The 19,051-nt window shown below is 38.0% G+C and overlaps 1 protein-coding gene across 1 annotated transcript in view; it reads right to left on the bottom strand.

The window, feature by feature from the left end:
• Positions 1-370: 370 nt before the first annotated feature.
• The window catches only part of LOC108365646 (uncharacterized), a gene marked incomplete at its 5' end in the record, with an annotated part of 35,306 nt that continues 16,625 nt past the window's right edge, over positions 371-19,051 (bottom strand). The window contains 9 exons of the mRNA XM_017619738.1: positions 371-852; positions 943-1,343; positions 1,418-1,644; positions 1,888-2,035; positions 3,595-3,624; positions 3,802-4,846; positions 4,910-5,089; positions 16,570-16,770; positions 17,722-18,645. Coding sequence (XP_017475227.1) covers positions 577-852; positions 943-1,343; positions 1,418-1,644; positions 1,888-2,035; positions 3,595-3,624; positions 3,802-4,846; positions 4,910-5,089; positions 16,570-16,770; positions 17,722-18,645 — 3,432 coding nt within the window. The remainder of the gene's footprint in view (positions 853-942; positions 1,344-1,417; positions 1,645-1,887; positions 2,036-3,594; positions 3,625-3,801; positions 4,847-4,909; positions 5,090-16,569; positions 16,771-17,721; positions 18,646-19,051) is intronic.

The raw sequence follows: 19,051 nt of genomic DNA, 5'->3' as shown, positions 1-19,051 counted from the left end.
CTTTAGTATTTTGGTACATACATATATGTAAGTTCTAATAGTATGCAGATAAGTAATGAGCTAATTTACTAGTTGTACATTTGACAATACACATGGAAAATGAAACAAGCACTACAGATTAAACTAAACGAGTAAAGTAATAATCTAACTAGAAAACAAAACTACATACGAACATAAAAATCAAACGCGTGAAATAATCAGTTTTCAAAATATTTAACATCTTTATTGGTAGAAAATAAAAGATAGTATGATATAAAGTTTGATAAATTCGTAATATGCTTGTCAAATGCATAACAGTTAAAACTCATATTTGTAAATCATATTGGCTCGCCTCTCTAACAAATCTATGTATTTTTACTTATGCAATACTGCAAAAACAATACCGATTATAGCAACTTACATAATATGTATATATGAAGAATGTATACATGCGTGGGAATGTAAAAATAATACATTTGTTTAGTTTTAAAAACCATAAGGTCACAAAGTATTCACAATTCTAAAGATGTAATAGAGGTGCGCTGCTGGCGGGCGATGTTTTTTGTTATTTAAAAAAATCTTTTGAAAAATGGCACGCTACAGTTGGCTAATGAGTACAAGACTCTTTAGCGTGCTTACAAGAAAGCGATAAAGCGTAAAGTACATCAGCATATTACTAACGTCCGATAAAAAGTCTATTGTCCGCGCTATGAATCGTGTAATGGGCGCACACTTGCAATCGAGGTGAATACAAATAGCCAACTCACCTTTAGTCTGGCCGGCACACTGTGCAGAGAGCACCGTGCCAGGCGGACCACGGAGTACGGCCTCCAGACAACGTATATTGTCACGGCAAGTGCTGATGATCTCCGTCTGGAATTGAAAGTAAACGATTACACATTCATGGATACATTGCCTGTGATGGCTGTGAGCTAATAGGCACAAATCGGATAATCAACTTACGTAGTCCTCAGGGCGCAAAAGGTGGCAGCGTATTTTCAATGCGCCAGTGTCTTCCAAACGATTGCGGCTTTGTTGCAGTAAATTGCGCATTTCCTTTTCATCGTCAGAGTCATCACAACTGGATGAGGAAGTGGCCGGGATCACTTTGATGCATTTATCCACGTTGCGGGAAGAGCGACGACGGTCATCCACTTTACGACGACGAGTTGATGTGTCACTTTCCGATGTGCGACGCAAGGACTGTGCTGAATGACTCATGCCAAATTCCAATTTGCGACTGGCCGAGTCGCATTTCTGTTGCTGATTCAATTTCTCAATGCCACCTTTGGGAGTAACAACATTGGCCGAAGAAGCTGACAAGGACAGGGAGGAACCGCGTGCGTTCTGTACCTCAGATGAGTCTTTAATGTGAATAATAATGATTAGCAATATATAATTAATGAACGAATTCTATGGGCAGAAGCTTTGTGCTTACCTTGGCATGATTTGCGACGAACCTCTAATGTTTTGCGTCTTCTTTCGTATTCCAAGTCAAGTGCACGGCGACGTCTGGCATGGTCTACACTGTTGGCGATTGTGTCTTGTGTGATAGTTTTCGTGTCCGTTTGTTGCAACGAGTCCATACGTGGCGGCGATAGTGAATCTACGTTGTTGGCAGCTGACAGCGAAGAACAGCAGTCTGACTGCGAATCGATGAAATTTCTAGCAGAGCAAAATTTATTTTTAGTTTATTTTCATATTTGTGGCCAATTGTAGGGACATAATATATGCAGACAGTTGTTGCTCGAAATTTTTGCCACCTAAAGTTCTTCACGATCATAATTGCACCATGCCAAGAAGGCTTTGAAGAGATCTACATCTATTTCGCGAGCGATATTTTGCTTTGCATTTGAAGATCCGAAGCTGCAAGCTTTCACGATGAGCCCTCATACTTTAAATACTTACCGATAATCATCACCAAATTCCATAAGCCTTCTGGCTGCATCCGAATCAAATCCCTCAGAGTAGTTCTCCGAGTTATATTTCTCTTGATAGTTGTCCCAGGCCGTTTCCGAGAAACTGCTGTGGTGATCGTCAGTGCCGGTGGTGTAATCTGTATTGGAATATGAAATTCAAATTAATTGGGCTCTTTTTAAGTTTTGTTTTTGTTAGAAACAAACATATAGAACTCATATGTATATTAAAATAAATTTAAGCATACATATATATGTGTGTATACATATTACCCATAGCCACTTGCATGTGGAAATCTATATTCTTAAATAAATATGTATAGGATATACATTAGGGCGGTAATTTTTATCTTATTTTATTTTATTTTTTTGTTTTGTTTGGTTTTACTATGCGCGAATAGCAAGGGAGAATTCTACGTGTAATTCTAAGCAAATTTGCCGAAGAGATAATGGGCCAAAAATCAGTTTGGAGTCTGCCAAATTGCGAAAATAGGTTTGGAAGAAAACTTTCACTGTTGCAACACTCTGGTGGAAATTTGAAGAAAAAGATAAATGCAGTAACCCCTTATAGCATGTTTTTATACAAAATGTAAGCACTTTTTAACGACACTACAGCACAGTGTTACCGTTGTGCGACTAAAGTGTCAAATTGACACTTTTTAGAGATCGATGCCCCTTGACACCGACCTTTTAAAAATAGGCTTATTTTGACACTTTTCCAAAAAATCATGCGCGTTTTGCCCTTTTCTTTGATTTAAAATTCTATCTGCATATTTTGACAATTCCTTCGTAAATTATATTTTTCTTACGTTTTTAAAATGCTTTTAGTATTTACTTTTCAAAGGCATTTAAAAATTACACCTCTGGCCAGATTTGGACTGATTTCAATCTCTTTATTATGTCAAATATTTTTCGAATATATGTCCAGAAATAGCATGAATTAATGCACCGTTTTTGTAGCTTAGCATTTCCCTTACTTTATTTGTGTTAAATTTATTATTTATTTAAGATGTAAGTAATTTTTAACTGCAATTTTGTTTTTTAAATGCAAAATATGCATATTGCGTCTTTTTAATATATCCTTCATCAATATGTTATTATTTTAAGAGAAAAAACTATTTTTGACAATTTATTAAAAATTTTGGGCGAATAGTCATAGATGAAATAAAGTTTACTCTAAGCAGTTTTTTGGCAGATTTTCCGTTGAAAAAAGCTAATACTAATGTTAGAGTCGATTTTATTTCGACTATGAATATACCCTACTGAGTTTCGAAAGGTAAAATAATGATACGTCTTTACATACATGGTAAATATAAACGATTTGAATGACTTGAAGACACTTTTTTTCGGCTGACACTTTTTTGCGACTTTCGAAAAATTTTCAGCGGTAACACTGCTACAGCAAAATGCTAAGAAACCTATTTACGCAATTTGACAAACTCAAAATTGATTTTAGACCCATGGTTTCTTCGGCAAATTTGTTTAGAATTACACGTAGAATTCTTCTATGATATACGCGCATCGTCTGAAAATTCTCTGATACAAACTGACCCGCCCTAATATACATACATATGTGCATATATATAGATACAACTTATGCCTGTGGCCATACGCATATACATACGTACACATACAAATTTTTTTAGTCGATTACTCGCACAAAGGCAAAAATTCTAATTTCTACAAAGGGTGTAGATACCTCGGTGCTTCTGGGGCACTGGTGTGGCAGCTTAGAACACAAAAGACATTGCAGTGTTAGAAATAATTGCATTCGATAAGTGAGAAAAATGATATCAAAGCTATTCGTAAAATAATTTTAGTGCAACAAAACCAACTTTAGAACATTGACACTGCGTAGCGAATATGTATGTAGGCAAGTAAAGCCAACCAACGCAGCCGTACTAACCTCCTTGCTGTTCTTCTTCTTCGTCATTCATGTATGTGGCCAAAGCCGCTAACGAGCCCAACCGTTTCTCGTTGCGCATGTACGCCGTGGTATAGGAGCCCACGCGGAAGTTGGGCTTCATTAATTGAGCCTCCCCGCCACTATCGTTCTGCTGCTGATGCTGAATTTCGTACTGCTGCTGCTGTGGCTGTCCCAATGAGTGTTGCGTGGCACCGCTGCTGCCGCCCATGGCGCCCTCGTTTGACATTGTGCCACTACCGCGTTGCAGGCTCAATAGCGCGTTCGTTATCTCGCGAATTTGTTGAGCCGACATGGATTCACACGACTTCATGAGTAGCGTTTGGGCGAGGCGTGGCACCTCGGCGGTGTGCTCCGACCCGGAGTCAGGCGTTTTGTGCCCAGCAGAATGTGCGTTTGGTGTAACTAGTCCAATATTCGCACCAATGGACATTTTCTTTTTGCGCGTTTTGCGCCGTTTCAATGAACCCTTACTATTGCACGCTTTTACTTGGGTAACATTGGTGGTGGACGAGGAGGAGGCGCGTTGGCGGCCAGGCGATAGAGAGTCCAGCGCCGACTCACTAATCGAGTGAGTGGCGAGGCCGGTCTGTACGTTGCTTACTGTCGCCACAGCTGTCGCCGTTTGCACTGTGTCGGTGGTCAGTTGCGACAAACACGACACCGACCACGGTCGTTCCGATTTGCGGCGTGTCTGTGCCCGCTTAACAATCTTTACGTTCAAGCTCTGATTACTGCTTCCGTAGCCCAGTACAGTCGTTGGACTGAGTATAGGTTCTGTAGAACCTCCGAAGCATTCAGTGGAATTGCCACCAAAAGAGTTTGTGCTCGTCTGCATGCAGGTAGCTATGGAATCAGTGAGCCCCTCGGATGTATCCGAGCCAGGTTGCGGAACGGAGTCTGTCTCCGATGCTTCTCCCGAAGCTTCACAGTCATCGCCTGCTTTTGCATTTGTGCTGCTATGCAACTCATCTGTGGGATTTCTGTGCAATTGGGTAGGCGTTGATGGTTGGTGCTCCAGCCATTCCTTGTGAAAAGAAAATCGCGTGATTAAATAGAGAAATTGGGAAATGTTTGCGGCACCACTTACTTGGACACGTTGTTTGATCGGGCCTGGCATGATCACCTCTCGTTTTTTCACCGTTGACGATAATTTGATGACGGAATGCTTCTGTTTCTGCTTGCTCGGCGTCTTCAACGCTTCGGCGTCACGTACTAAATGCTCTGCCTCAAGTACCAGCTGTTTGATTGATTCATGCGAGAGTTTACCCTGAAAGCAAAATTACACACAAAGAATCAGTCGATCAGTCGAAAAATCAACAACAAAAAAGAGAGTTGCGATAAAATCGCAGTCTGACTATCAAGTGAGCGGGAGAGCGTATCGCCCTATCAGCGAATCGGCATGGGAAATTGAGGAGTTGCGAGTGACCATTGTGTGTGTGCGAAAATCAAGTGTATAACTTAGATATTTATTTAAAAGTGGTGGACCGAAAGGGCGAGCAGGTTAAGCGGCATTTCTTATCGCCTGCTGCCGGTTCTCAGCTAGGAATAATGAGCGATAACAAATTGAGCATCAATTAGAAATAACTAAAAAACACTTGCAGTCTAAACTTTGTTTGATTCTATGTTTAACACACACACAGACGCGTAGCACTTATGTATGTATGTATAATATCAGTGATGGGTAACATTTTGTGAAATACTAAGTAGGTACTTAATTACACAAATATTTGAGAGTTTGATCTTTGAAAATACTAAATGCAAAAGTATAATAATAATTTATCTTTTAGATAATACCAAAATATTTTCAATTCAATTTCAAGTATTTTATGTAGATGGTAGATACTTACGACTTACTAAGTAATAAAACTTGGAAGTATTTTGCGAAGAAAACAACCGAATGGAAAGTTAATCCATATTTGAAATAAAGAAGTCTTTACGTTTGAAAAATCCATATGGACTAGTAGTTACTTTTGAAGCAAAAATTCATAATCATAAGCAATTTTGATTTAAATATTTTCATTTAAACTTACGCTAGGACTTAGTCACCTTTGAATATATATATCGTTAATATTAAATGTCTTTTTATTAATATTATCGACATCAATTAGTAACATTGCTTTAATTGTCTAAGTGAGATCCGGTTACACGGGGCTGCCACCTTACCGAACTAACCTACTACATTGCTTTACTTTAAACTATTTACTAGGCCGGTCAGTGTGTATGAATTGCAACAAAAAACTGGAAAAATTTCGTCTGTGAACTTAGGCCATTTTGTATATATATGTACCGACTCATGTATCGTACGAAATTGTACCGCAACGGGCCAGTGTGAGGCGGCCTTAAATCGTGTAATAATTAGTCCTCTACTAAATATTTACATAATTAAAAATCGTTTTTACTTTAGTGCTTAGGCATATCTATGTAAATACTAAGTATTTAGTTATTTAGTATCGAAACAAGTACTTTAAATACTACCTACCTGTTGGTGTTTTCGAAAGAGTAGGAGTATGATGCATGTGGAAGGATTTTCCGTCATCCCACAGAAGTATTTAAGTTAACCCACCGCTGATATACATAAATGAATTTAAATACAAATGAACCTTAAAACTATGCTAAGAAAATATGTATGTCCGCTGCATAATATGGAACTATGTATGTATGTACTCCTATGCAGTCGTAGACTACATATTTGGGTAGAAATTGGGACCGAATGCTTGAGACCCATACATACATACATATATCTAGCTGCCCAAATTAATGTATTTGCTATACGTCGCGACAAAAACTCAGCTTTTTATCTCGTAAATAAATTTATTACCGCTATTATCTACGTCAGCTATAGAGGAAGGTAATTATACAATTGTGCATTTTAATGAGCTGCGCGGGTAGAAAGGCCCATACTGTACGTTTTAAGGTTTTCCTCTGTATAGATATAAATATGTATGTAATGAAACTTCAAATAAAGTGTTTGTTATGTACATATATATGTATGTAGATATGTATTTAATTTAATCTTTTTTTTTTGCTTTTCTGTGAAAATTATGTTTGTATTTATTTATGTAAATATGGTATGTACATATGTATGCACATATGCATCAATGTAAATTAACCGAAGTAGGACTGTTATGCAGAAAAGAAATAGAGCGCAAAGTTAGCCATTTAATTTTATAAACGAATGTACATGGAGAAGGTCGGCCACAATAGAAATTAAAATAACAATAGCCCCCTGTGCTACATAGCGCGCTAATGCCAAATCTGACACACTTCAGTGAATTTTGTTTGGTACCTCAGATCTAGCGTTATGTGCTGAAACAATTAAATAATAAATTTTGAAATTTAAAATTTACGATTGCATATACATACATATGTACATTAGGGTGTCCATCGAAAAAGTTTTTTTTGGAAATTTCAAGACCCTACCCCCTAATTTTATTCGTTTTATGAGAAATATTATTGCCTATTATTATAGATTTTTTAAAGGTCGCGACCTTTCAATTTATGTCAGAAAATAGAATTTTGTAGATTTACGTGTTTTTGAATGACTATTTTTGATTCGATTTCGAAGATCGAATATTATCTGCGAAGAGGATATGTTGGCCTTTAAAGTGGTAAATAATCTATCGACGGGCTAGGCTTGTTGGGATTTTTTATTTTGACCATCGATATGGGGGTGGCATCGCCCACATATACCATATATGCGTATCTCAAAAACTACTCGACCGATCTCAGCCAAATTTGAAAATTTTTGAAATCGGACAAAAACCACGGGTCCACCAACGTAACGGTAATTTCAAAAAGCTCAAAGCTAGCAATATTTTAGGAGGAGTAGGTTTTGTCCAATTTCAAAAATATTCAATACGGTACTTAAGGAGGCTAAGCAAAATGTGTATATCAAATTTGGTCGAGATCGGTTAAGTAGTTTTTGAGATACGCATGTATATGTATCATATATGTATGTAAGTGGGCGGTGCCATCCCTATTTTCCTAAACTTTCTGCAAAACCCCCTTTTTTGCTAAAGAGCGATTGTATATATCAATTTTGAACAAATATTGATGAACTCAAAAAATCTGAAAGTACGGTACATACACACAATATAAATTCAAGGCCGTATTTAAGAAAAGTCGCCTAACTTCGACACAATTTTTATGCGATTGCAATAAATGAGCTATGAGTTTATTTAAAAATAGATTCAATTTTTGATAGTACTACATATTTTGAAATTGTGGAATTTATCGATGATCAAAATTTAAAAAAATTACCCGATAAAAAATCCCAACAAGCCTAGTCCGACAATAAATTTTTATAAACCATTTTAATATACTCTTCATAGATCTTATTCGATCTTTGAAATCGCGTCAAAAATAGTCACTCAAAAAATCATAAATCTACAAAATTCTATTTTCTAAGCCTAAGAAAAAAATTTCTTGTGATTTTTCTTGAGAGCTGAAAATAGCCCTTAAATGTTTATTCCTGAAGTAAATTCACCTATAACAGCCGGCGGTATGTAGAAATTTTTATAAAAGTGGATTTGAAAAAAAGTACCTATTTCCGCACGCAGATTAAAAAAAGAGGTTTCTAACATGACGAAACCTGGCAAAACGAGTCGAAAAATCTGCTCTAGACCAAAAGCAGGACCCGCCGCACAAACAGAACTACCATCTTACCATTATCACCCACATGAACAGTTCTAAGCTGAAAAGTAGCTCACCGAAGAGGTGGCGTCTCTTCGTAGCTTTTTGGTTTACGGGGCCTGATTGAAAGGTATACACGTCCATATGTACATATGCATGTACATACATACATCGGCGTAGCCAGAATGAAATTTAGGGGGGGAGGGGGCTCGACCCCATTAAGCTGGCATTTCAGGGCACTATTTTATAGATATATAAGGAAAATTTGAAAGTTAGGGGGGGCTCGAGCACCCCTCTGCCCCTACCTGTCTACGCCCATGCATACATACACCTATGTTTGCAACTAATTTTCGTTGCTTGTTCGCACTTCAAATCAAACATCACACAGTAAGCTGTCCTTTAGTTTATTGCAGAGCAATTACGCTATTTAATTGCACTTGGAATTGTAAATAAATGCAACTAATGTATGCACATACATCCATACATTCATACGAGAGTGCATACATATGTACATATATAGTATCTGGTGTCCATTTAATGTTGTGCTAATAAAACCATTTGCAACAATAACAAAAACACCATAAAAGTGGCTAAACCTGCGTTACTTGAATGTTTTGCAGGCGACGACAATGAACGGAAGCAATTTTTCAAAAGCGAACGAAAATTCGAAAATGACCAAGACAATAATTGCTAACGTTGGCAATGGTGAACGCCTAAGCGTGCAATTGATAAATCAGTGGCCAAAGAGAAAATAGGCAACAAGAGGACGTACAAGACGGAAACAAAGGAAAGGAAACAAGTCATCGATATAACTGCGAGCAACAACCACCAACAACCAACAACCAACAACCAACAACCTCTAACCAACATCACCAGCAGCAGCAGCAGCAGCAGCAGCAGACAAATGTGCGATTGGGCGGCTGTGATAATTAATTACAATTATTAGTTAAACCATTGGACATACTTGGACTTGGTCGCTCGACACAATCGCCAATTAAGCCACTGAGCACCGAAGTTCGCCACAAAACAAAACTCCAATGCATATCTATACATTACGTAGACACGTATGTATGTACGTATGTATGTATGTAGGCACTCGTAGGCCCCACACTGGCGACTGCACGCAAAGCGATTTGGCAGTTGCAATTTTGCGATTTGCACTGCCACCGAAAATTGCCTTATTCTAGCAAATTGAAAAGCGTGTGTATGTGTGTATGTATGTGTATGCAAAATAGTGTGGCCGCAATCACAAGGAAATCCAATTGTAAATGGATCCAGACGTTGTGTGGAGTACGAAGATCGCCTGACATCCAGTGGCGGTGACAGCTGAAATTTCTCATTTCAGTTTTTAAAATAACCAATCAACCAATGCAGCAGGGCCCCTGGCATTGTGTTCCTATTAACAAATACATATGTATGTACAGTGTACACCCATACATATGTATGCCTTCTAAAATATGAAAACTCTGATCCCGTGATTGGTTGTCTAACTTAATTGCTCAGGCGCACGCAAATTAAACTGAAACAGAAACCGTAACCGAAACAAAACCGAAATCGGAATCGAGTATCTCGAGTTGCGGGCAACTAAGAAAATTGAATATGCGATTCATCGCTCGAACAGTTTTTTTAAAATAATTGGCTCACCAATATTTTATTTTTAGCCCAGTGTTAGTCTTATACGAATTATATATTTTTTGGTTGTTTTTTTGTATTTATTATTGCTATCTTTTATTTTATTTTATTTTATTTTAGTTTTTTTCAAATACTGTGGAATACTGCTGACGCGGTTGGTTTTCCTTTCTGCAAAATTTTTGCACAACTTTCACAATGAAATGGAGCAGACTAAACGACAGCTGTATGACTTGGCAGCGAGACACCGAAGAGTTGGCGATTCGAATGGCAATCGAGTTGCAAATGTGTTGGTTTTCCTTCATAATCAATTTTGACTTCGTTAAAAGCAAACCAGCAGCAAAGGGGTGCGAAAAACACACGCAAATATTAATAATTATGAGCGTTATTTATGCCGCTGAATTCAGGGCGTTTGCTTGATAAGATAAGCTAACAAAAGTCGATTCACAATCACAATTAAACACTGGGACCTGAGTTCTAATTCAAAGTGTTTCACGTTTTGCTTGCATTTGCTTATTTATCTTCAATTATAATTTTTGTGTGTTTGCTGCAGCACTGCCTTGGCCACTAATCGGCTAAGTATGGATGCATATCAGATTGGGAATATTTATTCGCCGCTCAGAATGGCTACAAGCGAAAATCTCATGCCCGAACTGTTATTAATCGGAGCTACTAATTGCTAATGTTATCGCATTTGTGTTACAGAAACATTTTGAAATATATATAGATGCGAATTCGAGTTTTTGTTCATTTGCTACTAAATGTGTCTTAATATCTACGAAATGCTAAGAAATTCTGCAAGACAGATATGGTTTAACAGTGAAAATTTGCGGTCTCCACCTGACATTTCCGTCTTAACACAGCTTTTTTAACAGAATCTGTAGAAGGTGGGGACGTGGGGTAAGGCTCTCTGCACATCACACGCCTAATCATGAGTAACAAAGTAATTAATCGTTTTTGCCTGGCCTACTGAAGTATGAAGCTTATGTATATATTTCTATAGATTTCTGCCCACTAAGCTTCATAAACAGGCTTTCGCTTAATCTTACATCTTCTTTTGTGTGTAGCGAAATACAAATTTTATGAAATTATTTGCCATTCAAGATGATAATTGAAAATGAACGACCAATTGGTAAGTGTTTGTGAAAAATGTCTGTGATCGTAGCTTCGAAAAAACTCTATCTTGATTCCACTAAAGCGTTAATTAATTTGAAGCACAGAATTTAATTTTATTAACTGAAGTTAAGTCGTTACGTAGTCTTTTAGGCTTTTAGAAGTGAGTATCGAGATGGCACGTGTTTTTTTTTATCAATAAGAGAGGATGGAAAAGTCCTATATGTACATATGTATGTATGTACTATGTATATATACATTAGGGTGGTCCTTAAAAAATCAAACGAACGATTATTTTCAGTCTCACCCCCCAAAATCGATATTACCATAGTCGAAAATACTACATATAAATTTTGGTCCTGATTGGAGTCGGTTAAGGCGTGTCTCTAAGGGGTCGAAAGCCAGATGCCTCTATGGAGACTCAAAAAATTAAAAATACTTTTTTTCATTTAATACCCAAAACCGATACTACTAAAGTCGAAGATATCACATATAAATTTTGACCGAATTTTAATTGTTTGAGTCTCCATAGAGGAATCTGAACTTTGCCCCTGTGCGACACGCCTTAACCGTCTCCAACCGGGTCCAAAATTTTGTATGTGACATCTTCGACGATAGTAGCATCGACGTAGGGGTTGAGGCATAGAAAATCTGATGTAAAAATTTGCTTCCTACATGTAAGGACCACCATAATATACATACATTGAGTTAAAATCGCACAGGACTACATACATAATACACACTTTCAATATAAACTCAAGTACTTGGTAAAAAGTTTTGCACGCATATAATTTATACGGTCATAATAAAAATGAAACGAGTTCCAGAACTACATAAGCCAAATTTATATGGGACGAAATATAATATTACACCTTTCCAATAAAAAAGCATCATTGCAATCGGTTCACGTAGTCAAAAGTTATCAGGGAACATATCGATGGCTGAGTGGAACATCGACCTATCTCGGCAGCCAGTTCGAAAACGCTCTATCTCAAAAAACTTTTCAAGAACGCCCTATTTCAGAATTCGTTTCAAAAACGCCCTATCTCAGCTGCCAATTCAAAAACGCCCTATATCAGCATATTTTCAATACATTTTGAAGTGATATAAGGCGATTTGGAACGGAATTTTGAGATAGGGTGTTTTTCAATTAAATTCTGAAATAGGGCGTTCTTGAGAAGTTTTTTGAGATAGAGCGTTTTCGAACTGACTTCAAAGACTTTTATTTTAAGACTTATATTATAAAAGTCTTTTCATAGAAAGTTATGAGCGCGAAAAAAATGTTTAAGTCTTAAAAGACGGGACTTGTTCAGGAGCATTTCAGGTTTAGTTGGGGGCCAGTTCGGGGCTAGTTTGGGACCCCTTTCGGACTATATACAAAATTTTTTCGCACTCATAATTATTAGCAAAAGACTTTTATTATAAACATAAGTCTCAAAATAAAAGTCTTTGAAGACTTAACCCGCATCCATCATTTGTATCAAATTGATGCAAATTTCGAAAAAATATTAAAATATTAAGAAAAATAGTTAATGTTTTGAATTGGTTTTTTGTGACACATCTTAGATCTTTCAAGCATTTTTACTCTTATTATCAGAAAATGAATAAACGTTGGTCCATAAAAAAAAATGAAACAAAAAATTTCAAAAAATTACCCCATCCTCTAAGAATTTATTATAGAGACAATCTTAAAATTTTTATGAGCCATATTTTGAATATACATAAATATAAACTAGCAAATGTTCTGACGGCTGATGAGTACTTTTATTTTAGGGTATTACAACCATACGTACGTATGTAAAAACACATCACTACTGTAGATATTATACCGGGAAAAATAATCGTTTCAACATTTCCTTATCTCGTCATCTGATTAGAATTTGATACATCCCAGTCGGAAAAGCTTATTGTGTGCCAATTAAGAAAAATTTCTTTTTCAAAAGCTATGGTCAATGGCTTTTTTCAGATGTGGTAATATTTCGCAGTATTTTGTCCATTTTCATTGCGTTTTCGATACTTTTGCAATGCGTTGTTGTATTGCTATGCAATAATGCGATAAACCTTAGGTTATAAAGGTAATTGATTACACATTTTCCTACTGGGATCGCTTGGCGTGAGTGGCATTAGTGAATCAAGCTCTATCGTTTTTTAAAGAAATTCAAAGACAACCCAATGAGACAAGTTCAACTGAAGGTTGAACAGAGATAAGAAAACTTAGCCCACGCTGACACTCATATCCAAGGACCATGTGCATTAGGGTGGTAAAAAAAAAAAAATTCCAGCCACCTTCCACAGCTGAAGAATATCAAAAATAAGGAGACCCATATCTTTTTTTGTTATATTGAAATCGATTAACATTTTGTCGTGCCGTGCCGCCGGAGCTTTCAAGTTTTCCATATATTTCATATGGGAAAAAACAAATTTTTTCGTAGAAATACTATAAAATCGTTAAAGATCAAATCAAAATATTACCCTTCAGAAATCTTCACCAATAAAATTATAATGCATATTTAAATTTCAAAATTTACTATCTACTACGGGGAAATTTCAAAAAATTTATTTTCCTGTGTATTTTTGAAAGAACTCAATGTACGCATACGAATTACAAGTATACGCACGTAGTCCATTCCATTCGCCGACAACTGCTTTGGTCACGCCGACACATATTTTTTTGGTCAGTTCGTAGTGGAGCCAATTCAAATGCAAATTAAGTTCAACAAATTCGCGTCGTGTTAAGGATGGTGCAAATTGGTAGATAGTTGAAAAGCTGATGCCAATAAATCAGCTGCAAGGCACCTGACGTATGCACATACATACATACATACAGTATCGGTCATATCTATAGCACGCCATTTCAAAGTGATATTGTGTGCCACTTATGTTTATTTATTAGTTTTTAAGAATTTTCAATTAAAATGTAGTTCATTCTCAGACAAACCCGATACAAACCCAAGCTTAATAATTTGTAGAAAGCTACAAAAAAGTGCAACAAATTTTCACATAAATTTCAAACTTTTTTCTCGGAAGTGCTAGAATTTTTTTGAGTACACAGTTTTTTAGCCCCTTCAATTTTAGTCTGATAATGTGCAAATTTCAAGTGCCTACGAATTACCGTTAATTTTTTAGAATTTTTTTTTTAGCATTGGCTTCCATATAATGAATAAACAAAATTTATTTGTATATGGAAGAAATCCGCAACACCTTTGGCGAAAAAATCACTTTGAAATGGCGTGCTATAGATATGACCGATACTGTATGTAGTATGTAAAATACATTGTATGGAAAAGCGACTAGTTTTTTATCTTAGGTAAACGCACGTACATATGAATGAGCGTATGCACGCTGGTACATAAAACGAGTGAGTTTACATACGCAATTCGCTGGTGGGCTTAGTATTGTGCGCGATTGTGGGCTTGGCCCCCTTGAACACGCTTCCAAGGCCGTTCAGGTGCAGCAGCTACGCATACTCACTGTGCCTGCCACTGTCTACACGCATGCGTGCCACAAGTATATACAACATATGTTTATTACATAGATACATACTAGCATACGAACTTGTATATGCATATAGCCGCATAAAGACAAATGTACGCCAGCTAGCTTGCCAATTACGCGCTTTTTGCCACAGGACAGGCAACGATGGATGCCAATACACCATTTACCAAACAATTTGTTGCATTGATTGTTTTTGATTCGAAATTTGCTAAATATTAGACTCTGGCTTCATAAACGCACCGAAGACATGCAATTTGTTGCTCTGCTTGGAAAATGTGTGAAAGCGCCAATCGTCGACCACTTTTGTTGTACATATTTCAAGTGCTCGCATGTTGCTTTTGTTGGCAGTTGAGCAAATGTGTTAGATCAGTTGTCAAGACCGCAAGCCAAGCCCACCGTTGGCGCCTCTAGCTAGCTGCCCAAACCGCACGCATGAAAGCTAATTTGTTTTGCGAAAGAAAAACCTAAAAAAAAAAACAGAAACAACATAGCTCAGGACCACCAGCTGTGGACCACATACCACACGCTTGATGACAGCGAGAAAGATTACAACACGTCGCGATTTTATTGCACAGCCCAATCATTAAAGGTGACACGCTGCTTATCTAACAGAGACCACGGCATGAAAGCGTAGCCCCAGAGAGCTTTATGAGACTCGCTTAAACTTTACGAGTTTGTGACACAGCTGGGGTTTTTTACGTCCCCCTAAAACTAGTTGGTACCCAGTAAAAATTATGAGGTGTCCCTAATCTGCACCAATTTCAGATCATCTGAGACAGGGATGTTCATGAAAGCTTTTCGCGGTAGCTGGGGATGTAAAACAGTAAACAAATTAAAAATCGAAGAAATTAGCTAGGAAAACTCAAAAATTCAAAGCCCACTCATACAAAAGCTGCAAATTTTCTAACCAACTCGTACAGCAGAAACCTTTTTGAATCTGTCTTAAAGAATTGACCGGAACGGGCCTCGCTGATCTACATAGGTCTATGAAAAAGTGACTGCCAATAATTATTTTCTACGTCTCGCTCAGCTAGAAAGCTTGCTTTAATAAACCATCTAAAAGGTTAATCAGTGTTCTTGGGTGTTTGCCAGTGTCCAGTACGACAATTCCACCGGCACGGCCTACTCCCTTTCCGCCACGGCTTTCTTTTTCGTAAAGTAAGCTGTCAACAACGATATTCCATAGTATTGGTGGCAGAACTCTTACTGCAAAACTCTCAGCTAAGAGTTTTATTTCCTCTTTTGGTGAAAATAATTACAAGTTCCCAAATTACTGGAGAAATGAGGCAACTGCTTCTGACAAATGTTGTTGAAGGACCGTATCTACGTGTCCAATATGTGCTCTAGTAACTCCAATAAGAAGGACGAGACGTTTATTATTCTAAAATGGTCTTTTGTGCGAGTTCATTAGTTATCGGAACATCAAGCGAAGCCAGCTTGCATGGGCAGATAGCCGAGACCAACGCGACTTTCGAGACGATCTTGAGTAGACGGCTCATCTCCGATGTACAAGCGGATGTGATAAAAAAATCAACAAATTCCCCATGGTTTCATAAGCTCCTGGCATCAAAAGTATCCCTTTCGTGTTCATTCTACAATCTTAATTTCATTAATGGCTAGGACAAGCCTACAGTGCACATTGTAAGTTATATTAAAGCCACCCTTCCCACTTTAGCTGGCATTGAGAAATATAAATATTTAAGCCGAAAAATCCCATTTATGAAAATATATGTATGTATACTACGATTGCCAATATGTACTCTTAATTATACCAGAAAATGGTCTACGAGAAAGAACTCAGCCTCAATTGTAGCCTCAGTTACAAAAAAAAAAAAGATAACGCTTAATTCTTTAGTAAATATGTTTCATTTCGTTTACCTTTGTGACGTTAATTGCACTGGCGTCGTCACTTTCACGCGCTTTCGACTGTGGCGCCTTCGTCGACTTATTTGGCGAGCGGGGAGGCAATAGACCTCTTCTGGCCTCCGACTGCTGCGTTTGTTTATGTTTCTTTTGAGTTTTATTTGTTGAAGGAACACCGTGTTTAGCGCGGCAACGAACCGAATACGGCAGTTCAATCTGAAAGAGAGAAAACAAATTGAAAACTTTAAATCTTCCAGTTCATACATACACATACATACATATGTAAGTAAACACATACAACTGTATACGGGTAGGTACTACTCAATGCAATTTAAAGATGTATGATTTTAGTTAGAAGGTCTGTATGTTTGGAGGTACATAAAGGCAGTATGGATCATGTACCTTGAAGGGATTGCCTTTGGCGTTCTGCCATCTGCACTGTCATTTTTACACCCTATACCAAAATGAGCGGGGCGACGAGCTGAGTCGATTTATCCATACCCATCATTCTTTTTGAATTCAAACTATTTAGTTCCACAGATTTAGAGATATCCGAATGAAACCAGGTACACGGACATCTTTTTAACCATTTGTCAAAATCGACTAGATCGGGCTATTATTAAGCCCTAGTAGTGCGCATGGTAATGCAGAATCGAACCAGTCGGAAAAGGGGCGTGCATAAATCACGCAAGTAACTCCTGGTAATGCAGAGAGAGTCGATGGCGACTACCGCCTGGGACGTTGCCTTGTAAACGTAATCGCTGAAATACACGGCAAGTATTTCATCAGTCCTGTAGTCGCTCCCCCGCACTGCAGGGATATGCTCAGAGAGCGCCTAGTGAGCTATGGCCTGCCGACCACTGGTTTACATAGATCGTTATTTTCTAACTTGAACAATTACGTATTTTTTTGATGCATAAGAAGCCCATAACCAATTGATGAGTATTAATTCTGTGACCTGCGCCTAATTCGTCGGCTAGCGAATTAGTTAAAGATTTCTCTATTTGTTAAGTAGACTCAAACGATTTGATCACTATCAGTCCATTTTCTTGAAATTCCAATTAGAAAAGAATCCGATATGTCCGTAATGTAAAAAAAAAAACAAAAAATACCTATGCCATGTACATATGTATGTTTAGACTATAAAATGTTTACGAGGTCAGTCACCTTTTGTCCATTTCCATTGGAAATATCGAATTGCTCGCAATGCTGTGGTTGCAGCAATGGCCATTGTTGTTGCCTTTGGTGCATCATAACAGCAGCATACTGCTGATTATTATTGGCGTTAGAGTTGGCACTGTTGTCCTTGTTTCTGTTGTTGTTGTTGTTAACATCATTATTATTGTTATTATTATGATTTGTGTTGTTATTATGGGAATTGTTGGTGGTTACACCACCACCACCACCGCTGGTTGCACGCGCCTCCGTCATTTGTTCGGATTTGTTACAGTTGCCATCGATTTGCAATTCCATCTCCGTGCGATGCAAGCGTTGGAAATGCATTTGTGTGATTTGCGTAGTGTTGGTGGCCGACGTTGTCTCGGTGAGCAAATCGTTGGAGGAGCAGCTGCTACTTCTGGTGCTGTAGCTGCTGCTGCTGCCACTGCCGCAACTGATGACGCCGCTTTTGGCCACAAACTGCTGTGCTGCAGACGACGCTGTTGCTAGTTTTGTTGTTGTTGGTTGTGCAGCAGCAGTCAACTGAATTTCGGCGTGTGCGATTTGTGTGCCACCTTGCGACGATGACGATGAGTTGATATCTGAAACTTGAGGGACGATGAGTGCGGCCGCAGCTAGTGTTGCGGCGCGGGCTTCCTTGTTCTCCTTGTCTGAGTCGTCACTGGCGATGGCAATGGTCCTCGCGATGGTTGTCGTTACTGCTGTGCTGGATGACACGGCCGACGACTGGACTCCATCGATGACTATGCAGGTGATGCTGTTGCTGTTGCTGCTGTTGTTTTTGTCGCCGTTTGCTTCAGTGGCCCATTCGCCAGTCACCTCGTCGTTCCTTTGCGGCGGCGGTAAGACGGACGAATACAACCAGCCGCCGTCGTCATCAGATGATGCGTCAGCGGATTTCAGCAAGTGATGCTAAATGAGTTGAAAGAGCGAGATGAGCAAAGCAAAATAAATATACGTAAATACATACATATGTAGTATATATGTATGTATGTATGTTTATAAGCAAACGATGCGCCATAACCACTAAGCACACCGAAAAGATTGTGCATTCGAAAGAAAAAAGGCGATAAACAGAAAATGCAAAAGTCATAAATAAATAAAGGCGCAAACATATTTACATACCTACATACCTACATCCATAGGTACATTTGTAGTAGTATGTACAACGTGTTTGAATGTTTATAAGAGTGCAATAAATGGCATGCAAGTAACCAGCAGTTGGACCAAGTTGGACCACGAAAAGAGCAATGAAATACATGCAGAAATGCATACTCCAAACATACATACATACATACATATATACACATAATTAGCA

The sequence above is a fragment of the Rhagoletis zephyria genome, unplaced genomic scaffold, assembly GCF_001687245.7.
Source record: "Rhagoletis zephyria isolate East Lansing unplaced genomic scaffold, Rhagoletis_zephyria_1.1 Rzeph_scaffold_01945, whole genome shotgun sequence".
NCBI lineage: Eukaryota > Metazoa > Arthropoda > Insecta > Diptera > Tephritidae > Rhagoletis > Rhagoletis zephyria.
The sequence above is the reverse complement of the archived record's forward strand: the minus strand, read 5'-3'. Positions and strand labels throughout refer to the sequence as shown.